Raw genomic sequence first — 27,929 nt, 5'->3', positions numbered from 1 at the left:
TAAATAAATTAATATTACATTATAAGCTAAATTGTTCAAAATTTTAACAATTTTATACGTGGCCACGCGAACTCTCGTCAGATCATTTAACAATATTTCGTCGATGCAAATAGTTTTGAATTGATAAAATTCAAATATACGCGCGCGCGCGAGTATCGATAAACCTCGACTGTCCCATGATGCCTCGCGCGAGCAACACGTGCAACAACTTCGTGGCGAACAACTGCGCAACGTTGCCTCTCGAGGATGTCGTATGCGTCTAAAATTTCTTTCGGTCTATGTTGCATGGCGTCCATTGGCATAATAGGCTACGTGCATTACAAGCAGTCGTACGACAGGTAGATATAGTCGCGTCTCCACAACATTTTCGTTATTATCACCAGCTAAACCGTGTCGCCGTTGTTTCAGGGAACAACTTCACTTGGGTGTAGTACGCGACATCGAACGACGGGAACGCCGAAAAGCGGAAAATGTCTACATTCTGCAACAGCAAGCCGAGTTAACGAAGGAACTGCAAAGGGGAGAGGCACTGTGTGAGAACGATACGTAACGATTGACACGCGTGATTGTTAACTTTGTTATTCGAGGATTTTCATAAGGAATAAAACAGCCGTGTGTAAAATATCTTTGATATCGCTCGGTTATTTCACTCCATTTCGTATATGCGCGTCGAGCACCTGTTAAGTGTCCTCCTCTGGGAACATTTGAGTAAATTTACAGCTTTTGCGCGGGCATTATGGCTGCCGACGAAGCGGTGGAACAACCGGGTAAGTTTGGAATCTTACAAGGAGAATGTAACTGTGAGACTTATTATTTTTGGAGGTACTATTATCTCTGGTTATATATGTGTATATATATATATATATATATATATATATATATATATATAAAAGTTATATTTTGAATATAATTAAATATATTAATAATATGTAATGTGAATTTACTTATCTGTAACTGTTTTAATAAGTGAATACGTCAACTTTAAAAAAATTTCTTTAATTATTATGCAGTTATATAATAATTTTGCGAGAAAACAGAATATTCTTGAATTATTGTGAATATGTTTATTATGTTTTAAATAGAATATAGAATTTATGTTTTATTTTTTTATATGCTATATTTATCTATTTATTTTACATTTTTACTTTATAATAGAATATAAAAATTAATTTTGCATTAAATAGAATTCTATTGTATATAAAATACTGTATGAGTTAATTTCTTAAAGTTTAGGTTAAATATTTAATTATATTGGAAACTGAATAAATTACATAAACAATATGCATAAAATAATACTAATGTAATAAAAATATTTCAATTACAAAGGGTACTAAAGCAGTCAATTTTTATTTTATAGATTTATCTTGCATAGAAGAGAGTCTCATGAGCTTAGAGAAATTGGATAGAGCATCTCCAGATTTATGGCCTGAGCAAAGTGAGTACATTTTTCAAAGATCATTTTTGAGTCATGTATACACAATACATCATATATGTAGCGAGCAATGAAGTTCCAGGTGTACATGAGTTTGTTGCTCAAAATTCACCGCAGACAGAACCATGTTTTTGGGCTGCGATGTCGCAGGATGACATAAGCCATGTGCATCGTGAGTTAATATGCATTAACATACATTTCTTCATCTTGTTGCTAAATACCGTAAAATATTTTCTTGCAGAACTGGGTAATTTGTCAATGACCGGGCTTATCTCGGAAGTGAAAAGACTGCACGATTTGGCTTATCAGCTGGGTCTAGAAGAGGCTAAGGAAATGACACGCGGAAAATATTTGAATATATTTAAACATAAATAACTTATTTTAATTTGCAAACAAAAATTTATAAATGCAATATTATAATTAGCGTTTAAAAAAAATAGATATTTTTATATTTTTCCGAACTTAAGAATTCTCCAAGATCCATCTTGTGTATCTCTGTACATTTACAAAAGCGGATGGAAAAATGGTGCTTGAGTCACAACTAGACCCATATGATAGGACTCCAACCTGATTAAAAAGAAAGGAAAAACATAAATATGTGAACTACACGTATCTGTAGTATATATAAATATTTATGTTGATAACATACCAGGAAATATGTGTCCGCATATCTGTATAACAGAGGACTACCACTGTAACCTGAGCAAGGTTCACAGTTGCCTTTGGCGCATAATTCGACAGATAGAGCTTGGCTTAAATAGTCCGAGCACTGCTGCTTAGGTACGAGTTCTAGTTGTAATGACTGTTGCGTCAATGGTTGCGCTGAATCACAGGGTTACAGCATTTGAACATTACATAAACACAGCTTACAATTTATGCTTTACGATAGTTTGTTCTATTAATACCTTTTTGACCTGACAATTTTCCCCAGCCGACGACAGTGCATGTACTTCCTAAGCTGACATATCTGTCTTCCGGTATAAAGCAGATTGGTTGAGCTGTGGCTGAAGAAGATCGGATATCTTGCATTTCATTGAGATTGTGATCGTCACAGCGCCTTCAATACATCATACATTTAAGAATTGTACATACCTGTAAAATCGATGGCCTTCTTCAAGCGAAGTAAGGCGATGTTGTTGGAGAAACTTGCGACGTCGTAGCCCGGATGTTTTATTACGTACGATATGTCGTGGCTACTGGTATTGCGTCCGCAAAATAACTTATTGCAATCTGGATCCGTCTCTGTATTATATTCACCAATAAGCACAGAGCATCTAAACACGAACGAGGATTATCGTAATTATTGCATGCTACAATATTTAATGCTGTTATACGATCGAAAATCTGAGTAACGATAATTCGTTATATTTTATTTTCGACTGCTATACGTACAATTTGTATCTGTCCGACTTCGCGAGTGCGCATGTAGTTGTAGTCAATACAGTACGCTCATTAATAATCACGCCATTGCACGAGTATTTGATTTCACCCGTTAATGTATCTAAAAGAGAATTCTTGCTAACAGAGTTTGAAAACGCATGTCTTATATAATAAAAGAAATACATCTATCTCTTTTCTCTCTTTTTCGTCCTTCGAACAGACGAAATTGTATATAATTTGTTATATATACACGATGTCGCAAAATTTTTTTCGCTATGCATTTTCATTGAAAAATTTAGAATTATTAATATACGAAAGTTGTGGCATTTTATTTTCGATATTATAGTACAGATAAAATTGACAGATTTTGAGACATCCTGTATGTTACACAATTTCCGTACAACATAACAAGCATTTCTGTATACGCGCAAAGAGAGGAGAGTACTTGCTTATAAAACCGATTCTTGCGACAAAAGGATATGATCCTAAATCGTCTATGTCGTTTCGAACAATGCTCTTTCCGCATTGAAAGTTTGAAGATGATTGCGTCGGATATATAGCTATCTGGTTTCTACCTGGATATATCGGCTGTTCGGTGTAACTTTCAACGCTGCAGCAGACTTTTATGCGTGTCCGATCGTACCCGCACACAGCTTGTCGCAATCTACGTTTTAAAAAAACATAAATACACACACACACACACACACACATACATATACACGCGTCCTTTCAATGTAGAGGGACAACGACTACGTTACCTGTGAGCGGAAAGTGAGTTTCGATCCATTAAGGACACGATCGTTGGGCAGTGCTCGATAAACGCGCATTTCTGATCACTGGGACAAGAAAGAGAGTTATTCTGGCACATATCGTACTGATACCAAGGATACTCGCATAGCCCCAAAGTTACGACCGGCAGTAAAAGCAGTAAAAGCAATAGGCAGCACATTTTTCGGATGTAAATGTAAACGAGATGATCGCACTCTCCTGAATGAAAATAAATATTCTCTAGTTCCGTAGCAGAAATCTCGACGGACGATTTCGAGAAGCGAAATCCGGTAAAACGATTCTTTCCATGAAAGGAGTATGTGAAGTCGATCAACTTTTTAAAGGGATTATCGTTCTCCCCTTTTCTGAGTTCGTTAGGCTTTTCATACAAAGACGCGACGGATTGATGAAAGCAGGTCTCGTAGTCGCGTTTAGTATTCGCGACCAGCATCGTCTGTACCGAATGATGAACTGATTGCATCGCGCACCTGTATGTACGACAGACAATTTCGTTTCTCGGTTACCTTGACTAGAGCATTATTCGCACATCCGGCGGAACTGAGATGATCACGCGAAAAGTATATGTATTATGCGATTAATGCGCGAACTATGTTATGCGATTTATCTAGATTCCTTGAGAAGGTAACAAAGGGTTGATGTAATCACATCCTTGGTGCCACGCTTAGCTGATTACAATGAAGTAAATTATTTTTTTATTCAAACGTTACGGTAAATTCACGTAGCGGAGCAACATTATTTAATGAGACAAGAAACTATCTCGCTCTCTGTTTCTATGAACCTGATGAAAAACTGAAGAATAGAAATCTTATAAGATGTTCGCACTTTTTTTATTAGACACTGTCTAATTACTTATTTTATGTATAAAATTTGTTGATATCCGTACAACTGGTAACTAGATAAAATCGTAGAGGCAGAATAAATTATTAAGTACTATTGGTACAAAAATTCTTCTTTTGCTGGTTGGGACATGTGCTATGGATATCTCGGTGCGTTAATGAATCTTAATTTGTATGTTTCTTCAATCCTCGCGCGTGAATAGGAAATATTTAACAATGTGAATTCCGTCTTTCGTTCCATTCGATCGCGGTCTCAATGATGCCGGACGACCGGACGAAATCGACGGCAACGATATTGGCGGTGCGTTGCCATTTGCTATTGTACCAATTCGTAACATTGATATTAACTTTCTCCGCCATTTGACGGATACTCCCAAGCCGGTTTAAGATTACGTCCCACGTGTTGGGCGTTAATTCTGCCATCGCCGATCTTGGTATCGTCCTAGAATGTCTGAAACAAGAAACTTCGCAGCTTAGCAATATAATTAGAACTATAATTAGAACTAATTAAAGTATTTGTGAAATTAAAAATAAGCACATAATGAAAATTATTTTAAAAAAGTTTTATTTTAGTTGACTGTTTGGCAGCAGCCAAACTATTTCATACATACCCCAGATTTTCCGTTTCAATGCGATTCAAATAATTGAACAAATCTTCTATAGTTCTGACATTTCCCCATTGATGTGTTACGCACGGCCAAACGCTTTCGTAGCGGCTGACAACTCGTCTATCATCATAACCGATGATGAGTCTTTTTCCAGACGACCAAATTGTATTTAGCGTACTGGTCCACCCGTAACTCTTCGGAAGATAGTATCCGGCAAATTGTTCCTCGAGGAACCCGACGAAATTGTGATGTATCCCCAGATTTTTCCCAAAACCTAAACATTGTCATCATCATCATTATCAGTAAATGTTTTAAACGTAAATAAGAAATATTTATAAATCCTAGTAGTATTACTATGAGTTACATAATAAATTTTGCTATTGTTGCTCGTTATTAATTGGGAAAACAAACGGCAAGTTATGCCATAAGATTTTGTGTTTTTGTATTTCGTTTCTGTGCTATAATATTTGTGATCTGTTATGTTTAAACAATCGACATGAATTGAAAAGTGTCTCTATTTAATGATAAACATCTTAAATATCTTCAACAGATCTGACCCTTTTGATTGCGTTGTTTTTATAATTTATTCTTTAACTCTTGTATTATATAGAGTGAAATATTTTGTTGCATCACATACACACATAAAATCTAGTATTAAATCATACATCTTTTGAATCGATTTTCTTTATTTGGGAGAGCGTATCGGTAACTTTACGTATTTTGAAAAGCGCAAAAAGAAATATTGCGTTCGTGATATTTTACCATTTTACCACTTGATCAAATTCGGATGATTTAAATTTAACAATTTAAATATATTACCAACTGGAAATTCCTGGACGTCGAATATCACGATCTCGTTCGTGTTGTCCAGGAAAGTCTTCACCTGGTTCACGACAGTCTGCATGGGAACAGACTTGAATACTCCGTGATTCGCCCACCATACCGAGTTGGTGTTGGGGTAGTGTCCGACTCTGATATCGAGATATCTGACACCATAGATCAGTTGCGCGAGCACGTCCACATCCTGCAGTTTAATTATCCTAACGATTACCAGCAACGGTTATTCCATATTTAATTCTTGTCCGTCACTCTAATGCGTAAGCTCTCTTTTAATGTCGCCTGAATATTTTCACCAATTATTCGAGCACGACAAACGTTCTCGTTATTTGAATCGATCGGGAGAATGCAGAGATGGAGATTGATCTTGCGGCCATGCGGACCATTTGGTTTATCTACGCGAATATTCGAATTTTGTATATATGATAAATCAGAAATTTACCTGCGTTATCACGTATCTTTCAACGATATTTTCGGAATTTTTCTGTTCGTGTATCGCGTATGACGCAGAATCGTGCGTACCCGGTAGGAATACTCTGCTCATGGGCAACGACCCTAAGATGACCCTCCTCTCCGTCATCCAGTGAGGCTGCGTTTGTAGACAATTTGTTAGTCTTATCGTGCCGTTTCTCAGCCAGGCAACATGATATTCTATCAAAAGAAAATTTTATTTTAAACTCAGATATATCAAAGATATTGCAAGGAAAAAATAATAGATCGAGTAATAATTGTTTTTTTCGTCGAGATTTTAAAGGAGATTTTAAATTAATCTTGACAAATTCAGATGGATGAACACTACACTTTTTATGTGTAATGTAAATAAATAAAAATAGGTTTTTATAATTACTGTAATATAAAAGTCATTATATATATCGTCTGACAATAATTACAAATTTTTTTGTAATTATTATGTATTTATATTCACTATTTGCACATGTTGAGAAAATTACGTTGTAAAATAAGCAAAAAATAATACATTACTATTATCATTATTCAAGAAGTAACAAGTCAATGATAAGACATTTTTACTATTATTTAAATATTAAAAATAAGTTTATTAACATAAGAAATATTTTCTAAAGATTTTTTATTCTAAAGACTTGTTATTGTTGTAACACAAATAAAAATAATAAAATTTTGAATTTTTTATTTGCATCGCCAAAAATTGTAAAGAAAATCTTTCTGTTAAACATGGAAATAATGTTGCGATTTTCCAATTTTTTAAATTTTTATATTCATAAAATATAATTAATACTTTCTTTATATTTTATATTTCACATATCTATTTAAAAATTTTGATTTTATGTCAGAGTTAACACACAAAACTCCACAAGGACAAAGATTATATCTAATCAAAGTTAAAAGACAAATTCGTCTTGGAATTTTTTTGTTAATTTTTAAAACGATCTGACACCATGAAGATATTCTTTCAATGATGCTACAGTTTCCAAATATATAAAAATCAAATGAGTCCCAAAGTATAATGATATAAAAGTAATTTGTTAAATTTGTTAATATGCTGAAAGAAAATGCGGCTACATTACTATTCTTATTACAAGCAGAGGAAAGCAATGTCGTTATCACTTTGTTAGCGAAAATGTGCTTGATTAAATATTTGATGACGCATATGCTTGATTAGTAATCTGTATTGGAATTATGTAACTGCGATATGCATGTATACGTACAATTATACGTCATATACGTACGTAGACATTGCTGAACGAACGTGAGACTCGAGGTGGGAATGAATGTGGCCTGCAATCCGGTCCTCTTGATACCACTCGGCGCGTTTGGTATCAGGGTATAAATTGGCTCGAGGCCATTCGTGGGCTCGTCCATGTAAAGAGCGATTGTATCGCCCGGTCGATACCTGACGTGATTCCAATAAATCTCTATCTCCCGTATCATTCGAATGGACATTATGGGTGAGATGATCAGGCCGATATGCGCGCGTTGGAAATCTGAAAAGGGGGAAACAGGTGTTTTCGGTGCAAGGACACTCGGCGAAATACATGATGATACATGGTCTGGTGCGATAATCTGATAACCATAATCCCTCGGAATAAATCGGAGCATTACATTTTGTAAGAGGAGACGAGACGTGTATATAACGATTACGTAAGTCACAATAAAAAAGTGTGCTTCTTTAAACTTAATCGAAAAGTTCTCTCATTGAATTATTATATAATATGCAATAAAACGATATGAAAATACGAGGATTCAATTCGATTGCTTTATAGATTGCGTGAATAATGCAATTTGTCATGCTATTGCTACGGTGCGATTTTAAAACTCACCGTCTCCCGTTTCTGGACCACAAAATCTCGCGGTCGACATGGAGTCAACGATCGTTAACCATGAGAAAAAAGCGGAAAGAATCGCAAGCAGCTTCATCTTCATGCACGAGTTAACGCGGAGAATCTTAGTAAACAATATTTATCCACCTCTCCGACACATTCTCTTCTTGATGCTTCCACGACCGTTTCAATTCTTTCCACGAAGCCAACCAGCTATAAACTGTTGCAAAAAACGTCACCTTCACCTTCGATCCTGGTTTCTTGTACAATACCGAGTTTAAAAATTTATTACCGTTAAGAAACTTATTTAAGACAATTGTCTTGAATAGGAAATCGAATTGTATTCAATAATACATTATTTACGATAACAAAAATAATAGGAAAAATAAACGGCTAGTTTTTGTTCACGTTAAGTATATAGTTCCGCATTCCCAGCTTATTTTTATCAATACTGTACCGATAAATGTAACTATTATTCCTATTCTGAACTATATTTAATACTTTTATAGTTCTGAATTGATATGCCAATAAATATGCCTGCCTATAATACATTTAATCATAATAACAATGCACTGTGCTTGACAATCGCGAGACACGTAGCAAGTCTGATTAATTCTAACGAACGTTCTTCAATTAAATTTATTAAAATTTATTCTTCACGTTTTTATGATTGTAGGAATTTTATACAACAATAATAATGTTAATGTCGAAATAAGATAAATATCTTTGAAATTTCAAGAGAGTGTCTATAAAAATGTAGATTACCTAATATGTGCACATTTCGTAATCTCGTTAGAAGTTTTTGTTTACTCAACCGTTACGTAATTAATAGAAATTAATTCTATAAAATTAATTCTATCTTTTCATACATTTTATGTAATTATTGAGTTTTAACATACTTACTTTGCGTATGAAAAACAAAGGTCGGAAAACGGAGCAAGTTTACAGACAACTTAATTTACAGCGCGCTATTTGTAATTAGCCGCTTGGGAATTAATTACGGGAATTAATAAAGTAAACGCGCCACAGACATGGCATGTATAATACGATAGTCGTAAAGTAACGTACCTATGAGATAAAAGTACGAACATCAAGTATACATGCGCGTTGAAGATAAGCGTAATAAACTTTAGCGTTTATAGCAATATATTCATTCTGTACTTCTTTTTTATCGGCGATAAAGAAGTAAGCTGAGGATACCGATCAGTAACATCACGTTACGTTAGACGGTAATGTCACGTTTAAAGTTACGAGATCGTAAAAGTCGTAAAAGTCGTAAAAGTCGTAAAAGAAATATATTTACTCGTTTAATTGCAATATAAAACAATCGATCGGCCTATCGCGTGGATCGCAGCTTCTAGAACCTTGTCGCGATTCGATGCGCTTGGTACCTCTCTCCGTTGATAGAGCGTAACTGATCGCTATACGTGCCGCCAAGTCAAGTTGTGGACAAGTTCAAGAACGTGGATGTGATGATCGCGATGACGATGGATTTATAAAATATATAGTCGCTAAGCAAAACCATCCGCATCGATCGCGAAACATCGAACGCCAGCCTGTTTATCTCTCCGTTCCGCCTCTAATCGCGGTTGCACAAGCTCTCATTTTTTTTTTTTCTTTTCAATCTTATTGCGACGTCGCAAACGTATTTTTTTTTACACATCTCGCGTCATTCTTGGAGAAAAAGAAGGCGAAGATGGGGGGGGGACTCTTCTGCGTAACGTAATTTTATTTAATGTCTATTACGCACGGCGAGTTGTCCTGATAAAACAATCAACGAGATGGGGATTTTCTTAAGATTTTTATCCGAGAAAGTTTTTTTTTTTTTTTTAATATTTCTCCGTGAGTTGAAGAAAGCGGTATCATGAAGAAAGAAGAGTTCAGTCTTCTTAGTTGTCTTCTAACTTGAGAATTTGCTTACGCAGCTTTGCGATTGGTCCCGATCGAGATCTCGTTAAAACTCGAGAGGAAGAGGCGGTGGACACCTCCTACCCTTCCAGGAAATTACACGATATTTCCGCGTGCCGCGCCGACATCGAGTCGACGATAAGAAGGCAGGAGCAGAGAGGAGGGGGAGAGGGGGGGAGGGGAGATCCTTACCATGAATTTATCGCGAAGTTGGCTTAGCTGACTCCGCCGGACGGAATCCTCCGCCCGTGTCCTTCGGCGGAGAGAGAATCGGAGTAACGCGTCGTCGTTCCCGTCGATAATCGACGACGAACGCGCTGAAAAAAGCCGCTGATTCGAAACGCTACAATGCCAATGCGTGAAACTATGCGATTCGGTATCACGCAAACTTCAACGACGGCGGCGGCGGCGGCGGCGGCGGCGGCGGCGACAGTGATGACGGCTCTCCGCTGCGCACAGCAAAAATGCTTCTTTCTCGGAATCGGTCGGAACAGTGTGCACGTGGGGTGAATATTGTAGCGGTAGTATAATTAAAGACCGCTACGGAGAGAAAAAGAAGGAGACGGAGTTCCCCGTCGAGGGGATAGTCATTGGTGGCAGAGAATTTCTCGGCTCTCTTGAAGAGAAGAAAGAAATGTAAGGAAGACACGCGAAAAGAAAAAAAAGGGAGAAAAAAAGAAAGAAAAGAGAGGAAAAAAAAAGAGAATATAAAATGGTGAAAGGCGCAAGAAAAAAGAGGACCAAGAAAGAGAAGGAGAAAACAAATTCGCCGTCTATTACGACGTATAAAGTCGCATGAACTGTGATCTTATATTGTTCTACTTTTTATAACGAACACACATCAATTATACTTACTGTTTATTAAATATAATTAACTTACAGGAGAGAGGGAATACAGTTAAATTATGTTACTAAAGAAAGATCTCTCTTATGACTTTATAATTTAATGTACCTCTCTCTTTTCAAATAGATTGTATGATGAATAATATCTTTTTAACGAATTGTAAAAAAAAATAACTTAATTTTTGAACGAAGGTTATTAAATGGACGCGTAAGTAATAAGTAACAGTAATCGGTTCGGTTCGTTTCATTTAGAATGTTATCGTTTCATGTATATTCGCGTTTCACAGTGTAATAATAGTTTGCGATACACATATGAGATCATAAATGTTTTTCCATCGAGCGAGTTGCCGGTATGCAAGAGTCATTAAGCAAAAAGTGTTAAACAGACCTTGAAACGTATTCCGACTGTAAATTTAACGCTAATGAGAATACAAGAGTATTTGCGTCGCCTTTCGTACTCGTGAATTATCTTCAAACATTAGCTAATCCATGAAATTTATATTATGAGTTATTCTTAAAAGGATCCTAATTCTATTTTTTTCTTAGGAAGAAATATCGAGATTATCATTTATTGTGTATTCTTTATTTTTATATTATAATGTAATGTATTTATGCATCTTAAATTAAAATTTTCTACAAGTAGATTCTGAGATTAATGAAAAGATAGATTTTTTTATTTAGCTTCCTAAAATTTAAGAAAGAGAAAAGTCTTTCTCTTTGAATGTAATTTTAGAATTATTCGATAAGAAAAAACGATTTTAAAAATTGATTAAAATATCCGTCTAAAAGAATATCCTTTTTGTTTTGGGATACTCTATGTGTACGTATGTGTGTGTGTGTGTGTGTATATATATATATATATATATATATATATATATATTTTATAACATAGTAAAATTTGTAATAAATCAAGTCTTATGAATGTGACGTTATAAAAAAATGATTGCTTAAATTCAACAATCAGAAGAGAAATTAGAAATTATAGAAATTATAGTTTCCTAAAGTAATGAAGATTAATGCGGAAGAAGACAAGCGTCGAAGTGAGAGCGAAGAATAAACAATACATGTAAATCCGCACTTTTTTACTTTCTTCGCAAATTTCAATCTTTCATAATATATAATATTCATAATATATAATTGTTCCATATTTTAACTTTTGAAAACTACATGAAGCTAAGCATTATTAAATGTATATAAAACACAAATAATTGATATAAAATTAATATAAAGATTAGAACTTTTTATCACTTGTATCTAATACGGTAGAATATTTAACAATAAAAATGTGTTTAAATATTACAATAAAGATACAAATAAAAAGTGGCGAGCACAAGATATTTTGCGACTAGACATCAAACATGCGTATCTGAGAAAAAAAGAAGATACATACACACATCAAGATACATACCTACTGATTGGCTTCGATCGGCAAAGAGTAACGCTGGAGAAACATAGATAACCTTCGTTACGGAATTTTTTCGCACGCGCGTTTGTTGGCTATATATAGAAAATGATCCCGACTCTTTTATCAGCGACTGTTAGGCTCCGATGAGAACACGCACGTCGAAAATGAAAGCGGAAACGAGAGCGTACGATGTATAGTACGTAGCGTTTGCTCCGCTTGTGCTGCGCTTACGTAAAAGAATCACTGCGCAGAGAGAGAGCGTTATTCATTTCCGCTACCGCGATCATTGTCGGATGATTGCCGTAGAGTAAAAACTGCCGTATTGCCGGGATGCCACAAAATAGCTGAGCCAGCGGGAGAAACAATAGGAAAATGTTTCGTATAAAATTCTACCTAAGTTTTTACGGAATGGAATGAAATCATCAGCGCGAACGAATAAAGAACATTTTACAATCTCTTTGCTTGAAAGAAATATCGCATGGAACATTTTTTATATTATTATGACGTTGAGATTAAAAAATTTTACTGAGCAGATATAGCATATAGCTTCAACGATGAAAATGATGAAAAGAAACGATAAAATTAAAATCACTCAACAATTAATTTTAATAAATTATTTTAATAATAAGTATAAAGTAATCGCGAATTAAAAATCATGTAATTATGTCGATTGTCATGATGAGGTTCGGTTGCGATCCAGGTCCATGATTGATTTTAGAAATACGGGAGACAAGAAGATAAAGAGAAAACATGATATTCTTCGGGTTTTTCTCGTCTTCCTTTATTTTACAAAACTGAAAAAAAGAAAACTTTTGCGAGAGTAACAAACTTTTGGCTTATGTGACTAGTTGTAATACTTAGCGGCAATACTAAATTAGTGCAGTGTAAGTATATACATTTGTGTTTACAATGTCCGACCGCGAAAAACCATACAGGCTTAGTTTACAGAGCAATTGTAGCTTCGACGATAATTTTTATCCTAATACAAGACTCCGTTATGCATTCACGAAGTGTTTCTATGCGATAAAGAAGAAATTTCAATTCTTATCTCTCTCTCTCTCTCTCTCTCTCTTGTACAAGAGAGAAAGAGTGTTCTCAGTGAGGAAATTAATACGACGCGGGAGGACAGAATACCCGCCAAATAAAATCGATAAATTTCATCTCATCCTCGTAATTTCTCCACTCGGGAAGGAATTAATTAATCCGCCGGTATCAATCGTCTTAATTGCTAAAGATATATACGTTACAGAATGTGTAATAACAAGTTCACGCATCCGTTCGTCACGAGCGGACGAGATTTCGGCGCACGCAAAACGACACACACACATACACACACACACACACACACACACACACACACACACACACACACACACACACACACTGCGCGCGCGCGCGCGCGCGCCTTCACTCGACATATCCCGCACATATCATCGATCCCCCGATCATCGGTATATCAGTATGCATCTTAAACAGAATAATGAATAATTTAACTTACGGATTATAGGTACGTGAACGTTAAACTACGTTAGGATAATGTTCATAGTCTCTCTGTGGAAGACGCGGTATGGCAGGATTTTCCTTCCTTCCTTTTTTTTTTTATCTTTTTCTTTTCGTCTATTTATTTATTTATTAGGAATAAAGCTGTCTCTCTGTAGTGCAGGCCACAATCTTGGCTTTCCTCGTCATGAAAATCGAGATAATTGCGTTCTTATCAAGTCGACGTTTATTTTTCCATTCGCGAAAGAACGATCGACAAGAACGATCCCCATTGACAGTCCCAATGTGATTAATACACTGGAAAACTACGAAGGCCTGACACGTAAATGCAGCGTGTTTACTTATATATCGGGATATATTTGGAGAATAATGTATTTTTATTTATCGAAGAGCGTTTGCGATAATAGCGATTATATTTTACAGAACTATATTACTATTTAATTTTCTTTCTCTTATGTAACTTTTCATTTTGTAGTAATTAATTGTAATATATTATGATTTTATCTCATTGATAAGGTATCTCAATAGGGAACATTTATCGCTTATTTGCTGAAAGCATTCTCATATTAAGAAAATGGTGTGACGCAAAAAAAATAATTTAACGTTTGATATAATCAGGGAATCATTGTTCGATCGAATCAATAACGAAATTCAATCGAATCCTGAATGGCATGAGTCGTATGGGCATCGTGAGGAAGTGAGGAAATACGCACTGTACGCACATAAATTGCGCATAAATCTTAATAATTCATGTGAGAAATTACAAGGACGAAAGCCTAATGCGTTTTACATACAATTTTTTCTCTCTTTGAAAACCGCGGTCGTATTCGTTTCCATTGGAGGAGATTTCATTGTAAATCTTCGTCAACACTCAATGCAGACGAGAAGTCGTCGTAAACTTCAGTTCAAGCTCGTAAAGTTAATCGGAGATCGGACAGGTTCGTAAATCAATTCGCAATCGCTTACGCGAGTCATTACTCGGTTTTAAGATTATAAATGGCATGCGACTGCGTTTATCTTTCTCTTCCCTTTGAAATACGAGAAGAAAATATTTTTTTTTGTCTGCATGAAGCTGGCGCGCGAAATATTCTTTTTGCATAACAGGTCAAATGACGTTTTCTTATTTTCGTCAAATACTCCATACGAATGCATTATCTTGAGGAAATGCTCGAATGAAAGTAGATACTTACTTTTGCGACGAGATCGCCGATGCGCGGGCGCACGAAAGAAGTATTACAACGTAAAAAAAATTACAATGCGTAGGAAAAACCTTTAATTGTGCCACATTTTAATAATTCGCATGCCTATACGCATACGAATAGTATTCTGGCGATTGTAAAATTAATTTTCTTTTTACAACTTAAAACTAGATTCTCAAACGCTCAAACGCGATTCGATTAGCGAAATAATCTTATTCATATACGCAATCTATACAATTACATCCCTTTCGTCCTCGAATTTTACAAATGTAATTCTATTTAAAATTAATCTCTCTCTCTCTTTCATTCATTCATTCACTCACTATCTCTCTTTCTCATGAAACTTCTTAAAACCATTACATACATTCTAAGAAGGAAGTAACATGCGTATACATTGTGGAATATTTTTCTAACAATTAGTCTGCTAATTGGCGAAAAAAGTAACAACAAAACAGAGAGTTAATCCAAAGAAATTCGCAGTGTATATATATATATATATATATATATATATATATATATATATGAGCTTTTGTGAGCAACGAGTCTTCCATAGAGTGTTTTAGGAAACATTGATCGCGCAGTTTGACATTTTTTTAATTTAAGCACATTGTTATTACCATCATACAATTTGCAATAAAAATTGGAATTATTAATTGGAATATTTCATCAATTTATAATTTTCATTTACAGAACAATTAGCAATTTTTGGGCAATTTAGAACTGAAAGATATAGAAACGTGTAATAGAGAAAAAATTTAATTTTTACTTTTGAAAACATTTTTTTTGCTGACTAAATGATTTTGATGTATGTTATAATGTAAAATTACAAATAGAGCGTTCCTTCGACAATTTTTTATAAAAATTACAATATATAACAGTATTAATTCAGGAACTTTACGAAATCGTGTAATGGTATTTTGCATGATTTCTCAATTCGCAGTAAATATCATAAATAAAACTTATTATCGTTCACGACATATAGTGATTCATTTCGTACAACATTTATTTATGTCACTCGATTAGAATCTATGTATGTCGGGTTTTTCTGTGCGTTTCGTGCACGGACGATTTGATCGATGCGAGGAAGAAAAGGAAAGAAACCATCGGAAACGACGGTAGCGGCTAATTTAAAGCTAAAGTCTTCTGTATCAGTCCATTGGAGTTCTCATGCACATGTAAATTAGGTACATGATGCACGTGTGATCGTGACGTCAGTACTGCAACTAGTACGATAACTAACTAGTACGGAACTATTTCGGGCTTGCCAGTCCTCGCGCAAATTCTTTCTTGCAGTTCAAAACAATCCGAGAATCCTAGCCGATCTAATTCCAACAGATTCGGCTTGTTACAAATATAATATCAATAAATGTGAACGCAGAAGCGTCGTTTTTCTTCTCGAATCTTTATTCAAAATGGTTCAATCAAGTTGATTTTCAAATAAAGGCAAATTTTTGAAAATTGAACTTTAATTTACATTGACTGGAGAGTCCAAAATAATCAAAAGGTTTATATACATTTCTTAGAAATCAATTTCTTAGTAATTAATCGCGAATTTATGTCCGTTATTTTTTTCCTCCTCTTGTAATTTTCTTTATAAAATATACATATAAAAATGTCGTATAAATAAATTTCATTGGATTCAAACGACTGACGCTTGATGATATAATCGCAGTTGTAGTTGGCAATTCAGCGAGAATAAAAACGCGACAATTCGCGTACACATTATTCTGTTATCTCATTCAATTGCTGAGAAAATCGAATTCGTCGGAATTATAGTGGTTTGAACTCTGGCAAACTGTGAATGTTAATGTTCGTCGAAATTACGCTATTCGAGAAATGCGAACGTGCCCATGACGAGAATTAAACGATCGATACGACGGAACCAACGACATATATACGTCGAGCATTCTATTCATAGAAAACAGAAGCTGAACTCAACGGTTTTAAAACGGAATGAAATTGTTCGTTTCGGTCATTATCCTCTTCGCTCTGAACAGCAAGAGCATCACTCTTGTTGTCTTTGTTCATCGCGTACGCGTTACAGCTACATACTTTGAAAATGAGAGCACGCAAGAGAGCGTATAAAAGAATGTAAGAGAATAGATAGTATTGTAAAAAAAAAAAAAAAAAAAAAAGAAAAGTATGAAAAACTGGGTATGAGAAAATTGATCTGTTCGAACAGACATGATTTTCCCATGACTTGAAAACATGTAAAATGTGTATATCAAGCTGCGGTGTAAGGAATGTTATATCACTGAACATTCCGCATTATTTCAATATGCACTAAAATTGCACTAGGATTTTCAGACTTAAAATTAATGGCAGTTTATTTGTTGTATATATGTCATTGGATGTGAAACTGATTTCGTCGCGAATTCAATACAAGATGACAATAATTACGAAAATAAATTAATCAATTTTCTTTTCTATAAATATAAATACACGATTTGTTACAGCTATGAACTTCGTGTCATCTTTACGTCATGGCGTTGTTGATATTATATGTCATCGTGCACATATTATTTCTCGAAGCAAGTAACACTAACGAAAATAGGCTGGAGAAACAAAGTTACTCCGCGAAGTCGCTCCGATTAAATGGGCTTAAACGACTAATCGTTAATTATTATATATGTACTTAATTATGTATGGTTAATTAATTAAAGTGCCTGTACAAGTGACGTAACGCGATACGTCGCGACGGGGGAGTTACGAGGGAGAAGAATTTTAATAAATACTCTTTAAATTACAATCTTACGCGATCCAGGGATTTCCTGGCGTATACATTTAAAAGTTAAGATATAACATCTTTTCCGGCAATTACATCGCAGGTGCTCATACGACGCGTGTATACAATACAAATCCACGTTAATATAATTGTACGTGCCACTGTTAATATTATCGATAACGATTATTAGTTGCAATTGGACCATTCGAGACTCATAATCATATTATAGGTATGTAGTAATGGGTTGTTAATTCGCTAACTAAAGGCTTCTTGAAATGCTGCCAAATCAGCAGGCAAAATATTGAGACAGCTGTATGCCTGTTCCAGTCGCGGCGCTATTATCAGGGACAGAAAAACAGGACGAAAATAAAAGACGATCGAAAATTGTTCCTTCTCGCTTCCGTTCTCCTTTTGAATCTTCTCGTCGCCGTTGTACGCTCTCGATATTTGTGAAAATTTCGAGGAAACCTGCGAAAATCCCGATCCCTTTCTCCCCTCTTGCCTTTCTCCACTGCCTCGCCTCGTAAGGCGTTCTATTTAAAATGATTTACAAATAGACTATCTATTCGCCTAATGTTTCTAATTTTTCTATATGTACACGGGTTGCATTGACACGATGATGGTAAGGAGCTTCAGATTCCTTCCTTTTCTGTTTTTCTTACACGACATTAGAAAATATATAGGCCACAACGATATCGCGCTGCTCCTTTCGACGTGCGAGGGATGCACAATGAGGGATGTGAAATGAATCGCGAGAGGTATTCTACCTATTCTATGCTACGATCCACGCGATTATTGAGCGATTTCCTACGATTAGTCAGAGGGGGAAAAAAAATCTCCGAGTATTTAGCCTACATTATATTTTTTCACGATACGAAGACAAGAAGCGGCGATACGTCCGTAGCGATCGCGCGATTGCTTGGGGATTGTGGTTGTTGATATATTTGGGTTCGCCAAAACGGCGGGTCCGCGGCGCGAATAAATATTTCGCTTTATTACTAGACAACTAGCCGGGGTAGGAATAGAATAGCTTTACTCCGTCGGAAAACTGTGCGTCGGGAATAAATAAATTAGCTTCGTCGAGATGCGTAACGAGGATAGGAGCGGTAATTGGGATAAAATATCTTTGTTTCGCAGATTAAGCTCACAAATTGTATCGGACGCGCGTTCATTCGGCGGCAAAAGGCCGATGAAATTGCCCCATGAATTATTCGCAATTTTCCAACGTTTTTGAAATTCATTGAACATCGTATTATTGAGTGATAATTCATGTTTCCTGGTTCAGCGATCGTTTCCTCGTTTTGCTCGCAAGCCGACGCAAACGCAAAGCGGCTCGAGCGTGATTTGAATTGTGGACGAATGCATGCAGCCGCACGGAGTGACTCGGAGCGAAACGTGTTCGGCTAATTAGGATGACGCATGTACAACATGATTAATCGCGTTTTGCGAGAGTGACTAGGTACGTGCGCGTGATTTGCCTACCTTCGAAGGGACAATTGCGATTGTAGCGATAAAGCGGGATAGAAATGAGAGACGCTGACTCGACGCGAATCTTTGAATTGCCTTCGCACGGCCGGATGATTCATACGATCGACATTCTTATTATCAACGCGCCGCGCGTTAGATCTTTCTTTCTTTTCCTTTCCTTTTTTTTTTTCTTCTTCCTCTCTCCTCCTCTTTTCGTTTCATTCAATGCGCGTCTCAGGCCGGCTCGGTCTCTTGGTGGATCTTGAGCGTGATCGATGATCGGCTGGATTAAGCGAGAAAAATTGAGCAACTTCGCGACGCGAAGGCGAAATTTCAATAAATATCTGGCTCGTGAGTATAAATAATTCAGCGACTCTTAAAAATGATGATCGCGAAACATACCGAGCTCTTTCCTAATATCCATTCAGTTATCGGTTCAACTGTTGAAAACAGAAAACTGCTTCTCTTATCAGGGAAGGATTCGTTCGAGAGAAAACTCCGACCTCGATCAAAGCATTCCTTCCACCGAGGGGATCGATACTCCCCTGTTTTCTCCCGTTTGAGACTTCCGGTGTATCGAGTAACGAAAATATCCGGCAAACAGAACCCCGCCTCCGTGTATTGGCAACGTGTGTGAAAAATCTCAAAAGATATTTCGAAACAGCGCGTATTAGGGCGTCGCATGCAGTAATTTTCGCACGTAATTTTCTATTTGAATTCCATATTGTTGTCTGCCCTGATCAGTAATATGATGACCATGTATTGTTTGCATTTCTGAGACTAATAAACGGAACTTGGAATTATTATCTAGGTCAACGCGGCACTTTCTGGAAATCCGATATTCGATAAAATGGGTTCGTGAGACTCGATTCAAGTAGTCGCTTTTTCAAGATGGAAATGGAAAGCATCTCGACCGAAATCAATCTTGTCGGATCGTATTGGTAGAAAGATTAGCAACAAAAAAAAAAAAACGACACGAAATTACTTTTGCACTCCTCTAATACTTGCTACTTGTCGAGACGTCGAGAAAACGCTTGCCGTTTTTTTTTTTTTTTGCGAAAAGAAGACAGGAACATCATGTGCAATGATCTCCTATTTCCTGAGACCCTCGATAATTATGGTGCGCCTTTATAGCGAGAGCTTCGTGGAAAAAACAGTCATTATTGTACGCGCGTGTGTGTGTGTGTGTGCGTGGTGTGTGCGCGCACGCGTGTGACGTGCGTGCGTGTATGTGTATACGACGCAGTACGACACGTTTTGCGGTCTCGAGGGAAAAGCGAAATCTAGCCTAAGAGCTATACAATACAATATAAAATATAATCTCTAGTAGGAATAAATATATACTTAAATATATATATGTGTATATATATATATATTGTATATATATATATCTATATATGTATATATTACTTTTATAGCGATAGGATTATAACGTTATATAAGAGCATGAAAGTTAACTCTCTCAAATGTTTAAAACAGTTCGGTATATATATATATATATGTATAGCATAAATAAGTCTCCTGTATCGAGAGATGCTGCAGAATGATCATTAGTATATCTAAACGAGAAACGCGTCGTACTGCTCGTTACTGCCACTCGGGCGAAATCTCGAGATAAAACATTGAGAGCTGTTTTTAACTACATTAAATTGTACAATCGCCTAAACTTTATTAAGTCGTTACCGGATTATCTACTCTTGTTATACTCTTGTTATAAAACTTTATCGTAGCGAGAATGCTAATCGTATTGCTAAAGTGAACGCCAAACGTATGGCTTTCTCTCCTGATGCATGATAGCGATCGAAAATATACGTGAATATATATATATATATATATATATATATATATATATATATATATATATATTTATAATATGCAATAGGTGCTTGGCAATAGGTACAGGAGGCGAGCGCATAAATAATAATATCGGCTCCGAGTCGTTCCGAATTTCCCAAAGATCGCGTTTGCGACCGTTCATTCACTTCTTTGCTAGAGAAACAGGCGTGCGATTATAAGCTCTGATCGCTTATGTTTTTACATTTATATTTTTTAGTTTTTATATTTTTATTCTTTATGTTGTATAATTTATGTGCTCCGAATTACCGTTTATTCTTATTTACGCTTATCTCGCTGTGCCGCACCGTCGCGAACACGACGTCTCGAAATCGACGTGAATTTATATGGTTTTCAATTTGAACTCTATCATCGTGAAAACATCCACTAAACGTGCTATTCTCCGTTTTAATGTCGTCGAAAGAGTTAAACGAAAACGGGCGAAACAGAAATACGGCGTAAAATCAGAATCTACGCGCTTTACACGAAGTCCTTTTCCGCTACAATCCGGTTTGCCTATCGCGCCGGACAAAGAGATTCAGCTGATATATATCACCCGCATGACGTTAACTCTCGGCTATTCAGAGAAATCGTAATCTGGAATTTAGAGTTCGGGATTACGCGAAGAGAGAGACCGGTTCCAGACACATCGCCGCGGTGCGCTTCGCAATTAAGTTGGTCGTTATTACAAATTACTGTATACTCAGTCCTCGCGGTGTGCGCGATCCATTATTACTCGGACGAAGGGGTAACGAAACAGTTGGAAAGCCTATTTGCAAACTCAATCCCGGAGAGTTCATTCCGCGAAGTAGTTCATAGAATTTCGGGTTCTCTCAAAGTTTCGCGATTATCTGGCTTCTGGTTCCTTCTGAGACCGAGATCGAAACCACATCCAGATCCTGTCGCCATTTTCGATCCTCCGAAATGTGTCCACACATGAATTTCGTATCATAATCAAAATACTTGAAATTCATTTATTGATTTCATTTATTTTTACATTTAGCACATGTTTCTTTTGATTTTATTTATTTTTTTTTTCCCCTCGATGATGATTCTCTTTACCGACGCGCGATTCTTCAATCGAAATCTTCTTAAATGACGAATATATACGTTCGTTACACACTCTTTCGTTATTCTAATATCTTTCGCTTTCCACATTATTAAATACCGAAAAATTTTCTGTTCCCTCGCAGGGACAACGAAGAGGATGATAACTTTTATATTATACAATTATTTGGTAACGCGGATACGATATATCTTAAAAAATTCGATATTATACTTTCTTTTCTCAAAAGCACTTCTCTATTATTTTCTATACCATACTTTTTCTCTCTGAAACTTCCAGAAAGGAGTTTGCGTAGATACTATCGAACTGGAACAAATCTTGCTTCTCGAAGAGTTAAAAATATTTGTACTATAAAAAGAATAAGAAAGAGAAAATTAAAATTCTTGCATTAAATGTAGATAGAAATACTCGCAACATGGATAGTGATACACACATATATATATATATAGCATAAATATGTATTTCGTTAAGCTTCCTGCAATTATTTTATGAATGATCTTTTCCTATTGCTTTTCGTAGAATAATGGAGGATGTAAGAATCTTCCTCTTTTTTAAAGATAAGCAAAACGCGACGCAAATCTGATTTAGCATTTCAAATCGATTATCCGTTACTAGTACTAGTTTCGCTCGAGAAACTGCAAGTCATGTATTTCTCTTTCGGCTTGCCGAGAAATTTGTTATCGAATCTCAAGTAAATTCTCACGCGAATAAACAGCTTATTTTGCAGTCTTAATTAATCTTAGAATGATTATTGAATCTCAAGAATGCGAAATCATGACAAGATTCGAAATAAAAGCAAAGGAAAAATAATAGTGCGATTGTACACGAAGTTTTGCGTTTTGCGTTAGAGCAATGATACGGACTTAGAACAGAATAGACAAAGGGAAATGTCTGGAAATAGATATTGAAGAATGTAGGATAGAATATAGAAATAGGAAATAGATATTGAAGAATGTAGGATAGAATATCTCGGCGATCGACAAGACCTATCCCAGAGATATCAATGTATTGCGTTTCGTTTGTATATCACCTAGCTTAGTTTGTTGCTACTACCTACTGATTGTTTACGTCACCCGATTCCCGTATTTGTAAAATCCGAGGCTGAAACGTCGAGGTCTACGATTCTATGTTATGCAGAAAACTGAAACGTGATCAGGTTGGTAGGCCCCTAATTTGCACCCGTCAAGTCTTTCCCTCCCTTTCCCCTTCCTCCTCTCCTCTCCCAACTCCCCCCCTCTCTGCCTCCCTGCTCTATCCATCAGGCTAATTTTATTGTGAAGATTATGAATCGTGGATTGTAGACACGCTCTTATTGCAATAATTTACTTACGAAGTACCCGCAACTCTTGAGGAAGAGACTTGTGACTTTATTTACATGCGAGGGTGAAGTTTGTCTTTTTTAAAATTATACACACATGCGCGCATACACATTCTCTCTCTCTCTCTCTCTCTCTCTCTCTCTCTCTCTCTCTTGATATAAATTATTACGAATTATAGGACTTATGCGCGACGTATATTGCATCCAGTTCTATTTTTTAACTTATACTGCGAGTTAGAGTTAACTATTTACAACCTTGAGAGATTACGCTGTAATGTGCTGTAGATGTGTAATGTAGATGTGTATAGTAACAAGGAACTCTGGTTTATAAAAATCATTCTTCCGCTGTGCGCCTCGGGTTGGCTCTGAAGCAACATTTCCCGAATTCGAAGCGAATAAGAAACGAGAGCGCCTGTTCCAAGCTCTTGTGAAAAAGTGTATATACTTAATGTCACGTGAGCTGGGGGCTCACATCTCAAAAATAAATTTTTATTCAAGACGTCTCTTATGCATAACGAAATATAGAAATATAAATTTTGGCTAAAAATCATTTTTGATAATGTTTATTAGTGAAAAAGATAAAAAAATTTTACCTTGAAAGTAGAATTTTTTTTTCGAAAATATAAAAAAGTTCAAATTTTTTCGATAGAATGGAAATGAATATTTTGTGAAATTCGTTATGAGTGTTATGTATTAAAAGCAATGTTCGAGAATAGTTACTTCAGGATTAAATTGTATGCCCGTGCGAAGGATAAAGAAACATACTCCTGGAAGGAATGAATATTTGATAAATGGCAGAAAGAACTTCGGGCGTGTTTAAGAAAAAGAAACACGGGTCTATGAAGCCATGATTTTCGATTACAAAACACTACGCGCCTATGTTAATTTATCTAATTGTTCGAGCTTAGCTTCTATTACGAACACCATCTCTTCCATACGCCGTCGCAAAGCGACGCGCGCAGCGAAGTTTCTCTGCATTGCTATCCACCATCAAGATCTGATTACGTTTGGTCCGCAATAAGAGAAGGACACAAAACACTTGTCGCTGCGCCAGCGAACGAACGAACGAACGAACGAACGAACAAACGAGCGAACGAACACGCGCGAGCGAGCAAACAAACGAGCGAACGAGCGTGCGAGTGACTTGGTAACATCCTTACATATTTTGTCCAACGGCCTCGTCAGACCACTCGCGTATTGCCCTGAGTATTGTTTGTACATTAATATCGACAAGTCCTTCCGCGGATTTTATGACCAAAGAGGGCTTCAAGCAATTATATCTCGTTCCGCTGAATTTTTTTCGCTCAACGGTGCACCGACTAATCTCATCGATCCAACGGAACATCCTCGAAGTTCGTTACATTACCGAAGTGTTGGAAACCGTTCTTGAAGATCCGTCCTCGGCTGGTGCCCGCCTTCATCTGATCGAGCAGAGTTACGTTGTCCTCAAAGTCCTTCACCCATCTTGCGGTCTCGTGGCCCCAGTGAAATCGAATCGGTGCAGCGTTGTGATAGACCTTCTTGATACCAAGGCTACGTATTTCAATTCCCTCGTCGGAGTGATAGAACGACTTCTCACAGAAGTCTTGGCCTAGGAACGGCTCCAGTTCGGAGACGATCTCCATGAAAGTCGGACGTTCGCTGGGTCGCCATTTAAAGCACTTTTCCATGATCTTCTGTATGGTTTCAGGACAGTTCCGTGGTATATTCAGTACACCTTTGCGCAAGACATGATGCAACACCTCCTCGTTCGAGAAACCCTGATATGGTATCTCAGCGAGGGTGAGTATCTCATAGAGTACAACGCCGAATGACCACACGTCCGAATCAGATGTGAATACGCCGTCGGAAAGATTCTCCGGTGCCATCCAGCGTATCGGTAGCAGGCCCTTCTTGCCAATCTTGTAGTAATCGGTCTCGTAGATATCTCTGGCCATGCCAAAATCACCGATCTTGCAGACCAGGTCTTTGGACACCATGCAATTACGGGCGGCTAGGTCGCGGTGCACGAATTTCTTTGATTCGAGATAGGCCATACCGTCGGCGATCTCCGCAGCCATTCTCATTATTCTGGATGCGTTTGGCACCATCTGGGTATCGCGTATTCTACGCAGATACGTTTTTAGATCGCCATTTTCCATGAGTTCCATGATGACGAATGGCGGATTGCCCATGGAGACTACACCTAGCAACTTAATGATGTGCCATGTCGAAAAATTCTTCATGACCGAGGCCTCGTTTAGGAACTCGTTCTTTTCCCGCTGACTGGCAGTCTCGGAGATCGTTTTGATAGCTACTTGCACAGTACCGTCCGGATGTACCAGATATCCCCGGTATACCATGCCAAAGTTACCTAGACCGAGATCCTCCAGGATCTCGACATTCTCCCTGGGTACTTCCCAGCTATCGACAACGTACTTGGTCTCGATATAATCTGGATTCACGCTAGCTATTAAACGTTCCTGCGTCTTCTTCTTCTGATGGTTTCTGATAAGGAGCACTATCGTGGCTACAGCGGCGCCCAACACAATTACAGTTAACAACGTCGCCAGCATTATTCGGTTTTTGTTCGACACGCCGATCGAGAAGTAAATCACATTGGTGAAAACGCCATCACCCGCCAGTGATGTAGAGCGTATTCTCAGACTATACCTACCCGGACTGAGATTTCTGATATAATGACTGATATACTTCTCTTTGTGGCCAATGTACGGTATGCACTCGGTGCTCTTCTTTGCATCCTTCACGTCCAAGTTTGTGTACTCGATGGTGTACGACACGGTGAATGCATTTGGATTTTTAACCGATTCCCAGATGACCTCAACTATCGTATCGTTAGTAACATGAATCTTCACGTTGTTAATGTTGTCAGCACTCTGTTGTCTCAACGTTCGAACGTTCATATACTGAATAGACGAGCACATTGGCGTGTCGTCCATCTTGACGCCACATGCGGCAATCGTGATAGTGTACAAAGAATAATGATACAAGTTCTTCAAGAGAAACGAAGTATTTTGTGCACTAACATTGTATATGAACATTTTATCATCCTGATGGCTGATAGTGACACTACTACCAGTATTGACCGAAATATCTGTCGCAGTTTTGTGTCTTTCCCGCGTCGACATGGAGAAATTATTCGTCAGATCGTAAAATTTACTCTTCGGTGAGTTGTAATTATTGAAGACGCAATTATCTTTCCAGCCAGGAGACAGATTGCTAATTGATATATTTTCATGGCAGAATATCTCGAACTGCTGGGAAGTCTTTGCATTCGCATCTTTGAAGCAACAGGAGTTAGGATTCGAGATCAGTGACGTTTTAATCGTCACCTCGTGTATCTCTTCTTTCTTGGCTTCATTGATTAATGTATCGACGCAATAGTCTCGCGAGGCGACCAATTCTTCATCGTCTAGTCGAATCATACTGGAGATCATGTAGTAACCTAAAGGACCGTTCGGATATATCGGCGGATCCCATTTTAGTAAAATTTCACTGTCGCTTATCGCGGTCGAGCTCACGTTCGTTGGTACCGAAGGTATCGCGCTTTTCGTCCAGAAAAAGATGATCTCCGACTGACCTACACGAGTGAAATTTGAGGAATTTTTCTTGTTCCTCGCCGTAAATGTTTTTACATAAGCGGCATACCTGGTATACGGCTTCAAGTTTGTGATATTCTTCGAAACAGTCGAATTCCAACTTGGTATGCCGACGTCCACGATTTGCCAGGTGTTATTACCGCAGGCATTTGCCTCGTACGTTATGTTCCGATTCTCAGTTTCTATGTAATTTAGCAGGTAATTGAGGAGTTGTTGGCCCTCCGGCGGCTTATAACTATCCCAACTCAAAATCACGTGATCCGCATCCCGTTTTTTCACCGTAATGTTTATATTGGCGATGTTGCAGGCAACTTTATCACCGTTCGATTCTGGTTGAACCTCGAGATCCGTGAAGTTAGTGATGTTCACCATTTTACCGAAATCCGTTATTTTGGAAAGACAGAGCTTGGGATTGTAGTGAAAGAATAGTCTACCATTCTCTATCGTTATATTTTGAGGGAAAAGGGAGGAAAGATTTGGATTGTCCAGGACCACTAAACTTGCGTTATTAATGTCTAGATTTTCACCTTTAATCACTTTAAGCTTTTTGAAGAAGCTCAATGACGTGATCGGAAAAGAATGCGTTATCTTCAGGTAGTCGGTAATCTCCTCGACTAAACCGAATGCGTCTGCCAATTCGTTCATGATATTCGGATTACCGTTTCTAATTTGGAATTCCAGAGCACCCTTCACTACCGTTATACCACGAAAACTTTGAGCATCCGAAATGTGGCGTATGATAGCGCCGCCTGAGATTTTACGGCATTGTCCTTTGCAAACCTGACAGTGTGTTATCTGTAATGTAGAATAAAATAATTTAAAAAAATAAAATCAATAACGAGGATATGAACATATACATAACAATAAAATGCAAGAAGCGATCGTAC

General features: G+C 37.1%; 5 protein-coding genes across 13 annotated transcripts in view; 2 read left to right on the top strand and 3 right to left on the bottom strand.

Moving 5' to 3' along the window:
• Positions 1–178: 178 nt before the first annotated feature.
• On the top strand, positions 179–624 carry Pet117 (cytochrome c oxidase assembly factor-like). Its single transcript, XM_011634049.3, has 2 exons — positions 179–338; positions 409–624. Exons 1-2 carry the CDS (start codon positions 247–249, stop codon positions 548–550), a joined length of 234 nt encoding a protein of 77 aa, XP_011632351.2. The 5' UTR covers positions 179–246; the 3' UTR covers positions 551–624.
• On the top strand, positions 625–8,592 carry lin-52 (DREAM core complex component lin-52). 3 transcript variants are annotated; one of them, XM_089077391.1, is made up of 5 exons: positions 625–767; positions 1,358–1,435; positions 1,515–1,604; positions 1,674–8,000; positions 8,123–8,592. In XM_089077391.1, the coding sequence occupies exons 1-4, from the start codon at positions 737–739 to the stop codon at positions 1,805–1,807; spliced, it is 333 nt and encodes a 110-aa protein (XP_088933517.1). In that variant the 5' UTR covers positions 625–736; the 3' UTR covers positions 1,808–8,000; positions 8,123–8,592. The 3 variants fall into 3 exon arrangements, with proteins under 3 accessions (XP_088933517.1, XP_011632350.2, XP_088933516.1); XM_011634048.3 differs by having other exon boundaries at positions 1,509–1,604; XM_089077390.1 differs by having other exon boundaries at positions 1,497–1,604.
• Positions 1,793–4,061, bottom strand: LOC105424015 (phenoloxidase-activating enzyme 1). The gene is made up of 7 exons (XM_011634047.3): positions 3,571–4,061; positions 3,262–3,476; positions 2,825–2,933; positions 2,525–2,706; positions 2,338–2,436; positions 2,082–2,254; positions 1,793–1,999 (listed from the first exon to the last, which is right to left on the bottom strand). The coding sequence occupies exons 1-7, from the start codon at positions 4,059–4,061 to the stop codon at positions 1,895–1,897; spliced, it is 1,374 nt and encodes a 457-aa protein (XP_011632349.2). The 3' UTR covers positions 1,793–1,894.
• LOC105424013 (PI-PLC X domain-containing protein 1) lies at positions 4,407–8,315 on the bottom strand. 2 transcript variants are annotated; one of them, XM_089077382.1, is made up of 6 exons: positions 8,180–8,315; positions 7,589–7,843; positions 6,325–6,533; positions 5,865–6,069; positions 5,049–5,319; positions 4,407–4,888 (listed from the first exon to the last, which is right to left on the bottom strand). In XM_089077382.1, exons 1-6 carry the CDS (start codon positions 8,280–8,282, stop codon positions 4,648–4,650), a joined length of 1,284 nt encoding a protein of 427 aa, XP_088933508.1. In that variant the 5' UTR covers positions 8,283–8,315; the 3' UTR covers positions 4,407–4,647. The 2 variants fall into 2 exon arrangements, with proteins under 2 accessions (XP_088933508.1, XP_025073322.1); XM_025217537.2 differs by lacking the exon at positions 7,589–7,843 and having other exon boundaries at positions 8,180–8,314.
• Positions 8,593–13,091: 4,499 nt separating the features above from the next.
• The window catches only part of LOC105424018 (insulin-like receptor), a 75,462-nt gene continuing 60,624 nt past the window's right edge, over positions 13,092–27,929 (bottom strand). For all 6 annotated transcript variants that reach the window (XM_089077364.1, XM_089077361.1, XM_089077365.1 and 3 more), the window contains one exon: positions 13,092–27,837. In XM_089077364.1, coding sequence (XP_088933490.1) covers positions 24,769–27,837 — 3,069 coding nt within the window. In that variant the 3' untranslated portion in view covers positions 13,092–24,768. The remainder of the gene's footprint in view (positions 27,838–27,929) is intronic.

Source organism: Pogonomyrmex barbatus, unplaced genomic scaffold, assembly GCF_055798465.1.
Source record: "Pogonomyrmex barbatus isolate J1 unplaced genomic scaffold, ASM5579846v1 scaffold2, whole genome shotgun sequence".
NCBI lineage: Eukaryota > Metazoa > Arthropoda > Insecta > Hymenoptera > Formicidae > Pogonomyrmex > Pogonomyrmex barbatus.
Note: the sequence above shows the minus strand (reverse complement) of the source record. Positions and strands in the feature narration are given on the sequence as shown.

Bases quoted from the DNA above. Each gene is read 5' to 3' on its own strand.
- lin-52 (XM_089077390.1), top strand. From the start codon at position 737: ATGGCTGCCGACGAAGCGGTGGAACAACCGG. The intron at 1,436-1,496 runs GTGAGTACATTT...TCATATATGTAG, and splicing joins AGATTTATGGCCTGAGCAAA to CGAGCAATGAAGTTCCAGGT. The intron at 1,605-1,673 runs GTGAGTTAATAT...ATTTTCTTGCAG, and splicing joins TGACATAAGCCATGTGCATC to AACTGGGTAATTTGTCAATG.
- LOC105424013 (XM_089077382.1), bottom strand. From the start codon at position 8,282: ATGAAGATGAAGCTGCTTGCGATTCTTTCCGCTTTTTTCTCATGGTTA. The intron at 7,844-8,179 runs GTGAGTTTTAAA...CCCCCTTTTCAG, and splicing joins TGGTCCAGAAACGGGAGACG to ATTTCCAACGCGCGCATATC. The intron at 5,320-5,864 runs GTAATATATTTA...GACAATGTTTAG, and splicing joins CGTCCAGGAATTTCCAGTTG to GTTTTGGGAAAAATCTGGGG.
- Pet117 (XM_011634049.3), top strand. From the start codon at position 247: ATGTCGTATGCGTCTAAAATTTCTTTCGGTCTATGTTGCATGGCGTCC. The intron at 339-408 runs GTAGATATAGTC...CCGTTGTTTCAG, and splicing joins TACAAGCAGTCGTACGACAG to GGAACAACTTCACTTGGGTG.
- LOC105424015 (XM_011634047.3), bottom strand. From the start codon at position 4,061: ATGCAATCAGTTCATCATTCGGTACAGACGATGCTGGTCGCGAATACT. The intron at 3,477-3,570 runs GTAACGTAGTCG...TTTAAAACGTAG, and splicing joins AACTCACTTTCCGCTCACAG to ATTGCGACAAGCTGTGTGCG. The intron at 2,934-3,261 runs GCAAGTACTCTC...ATTCTCTTTTAG, and splicing joins CGCAAGAATCGGTTTTATAA to ATACATTAACGGGTGAAATC.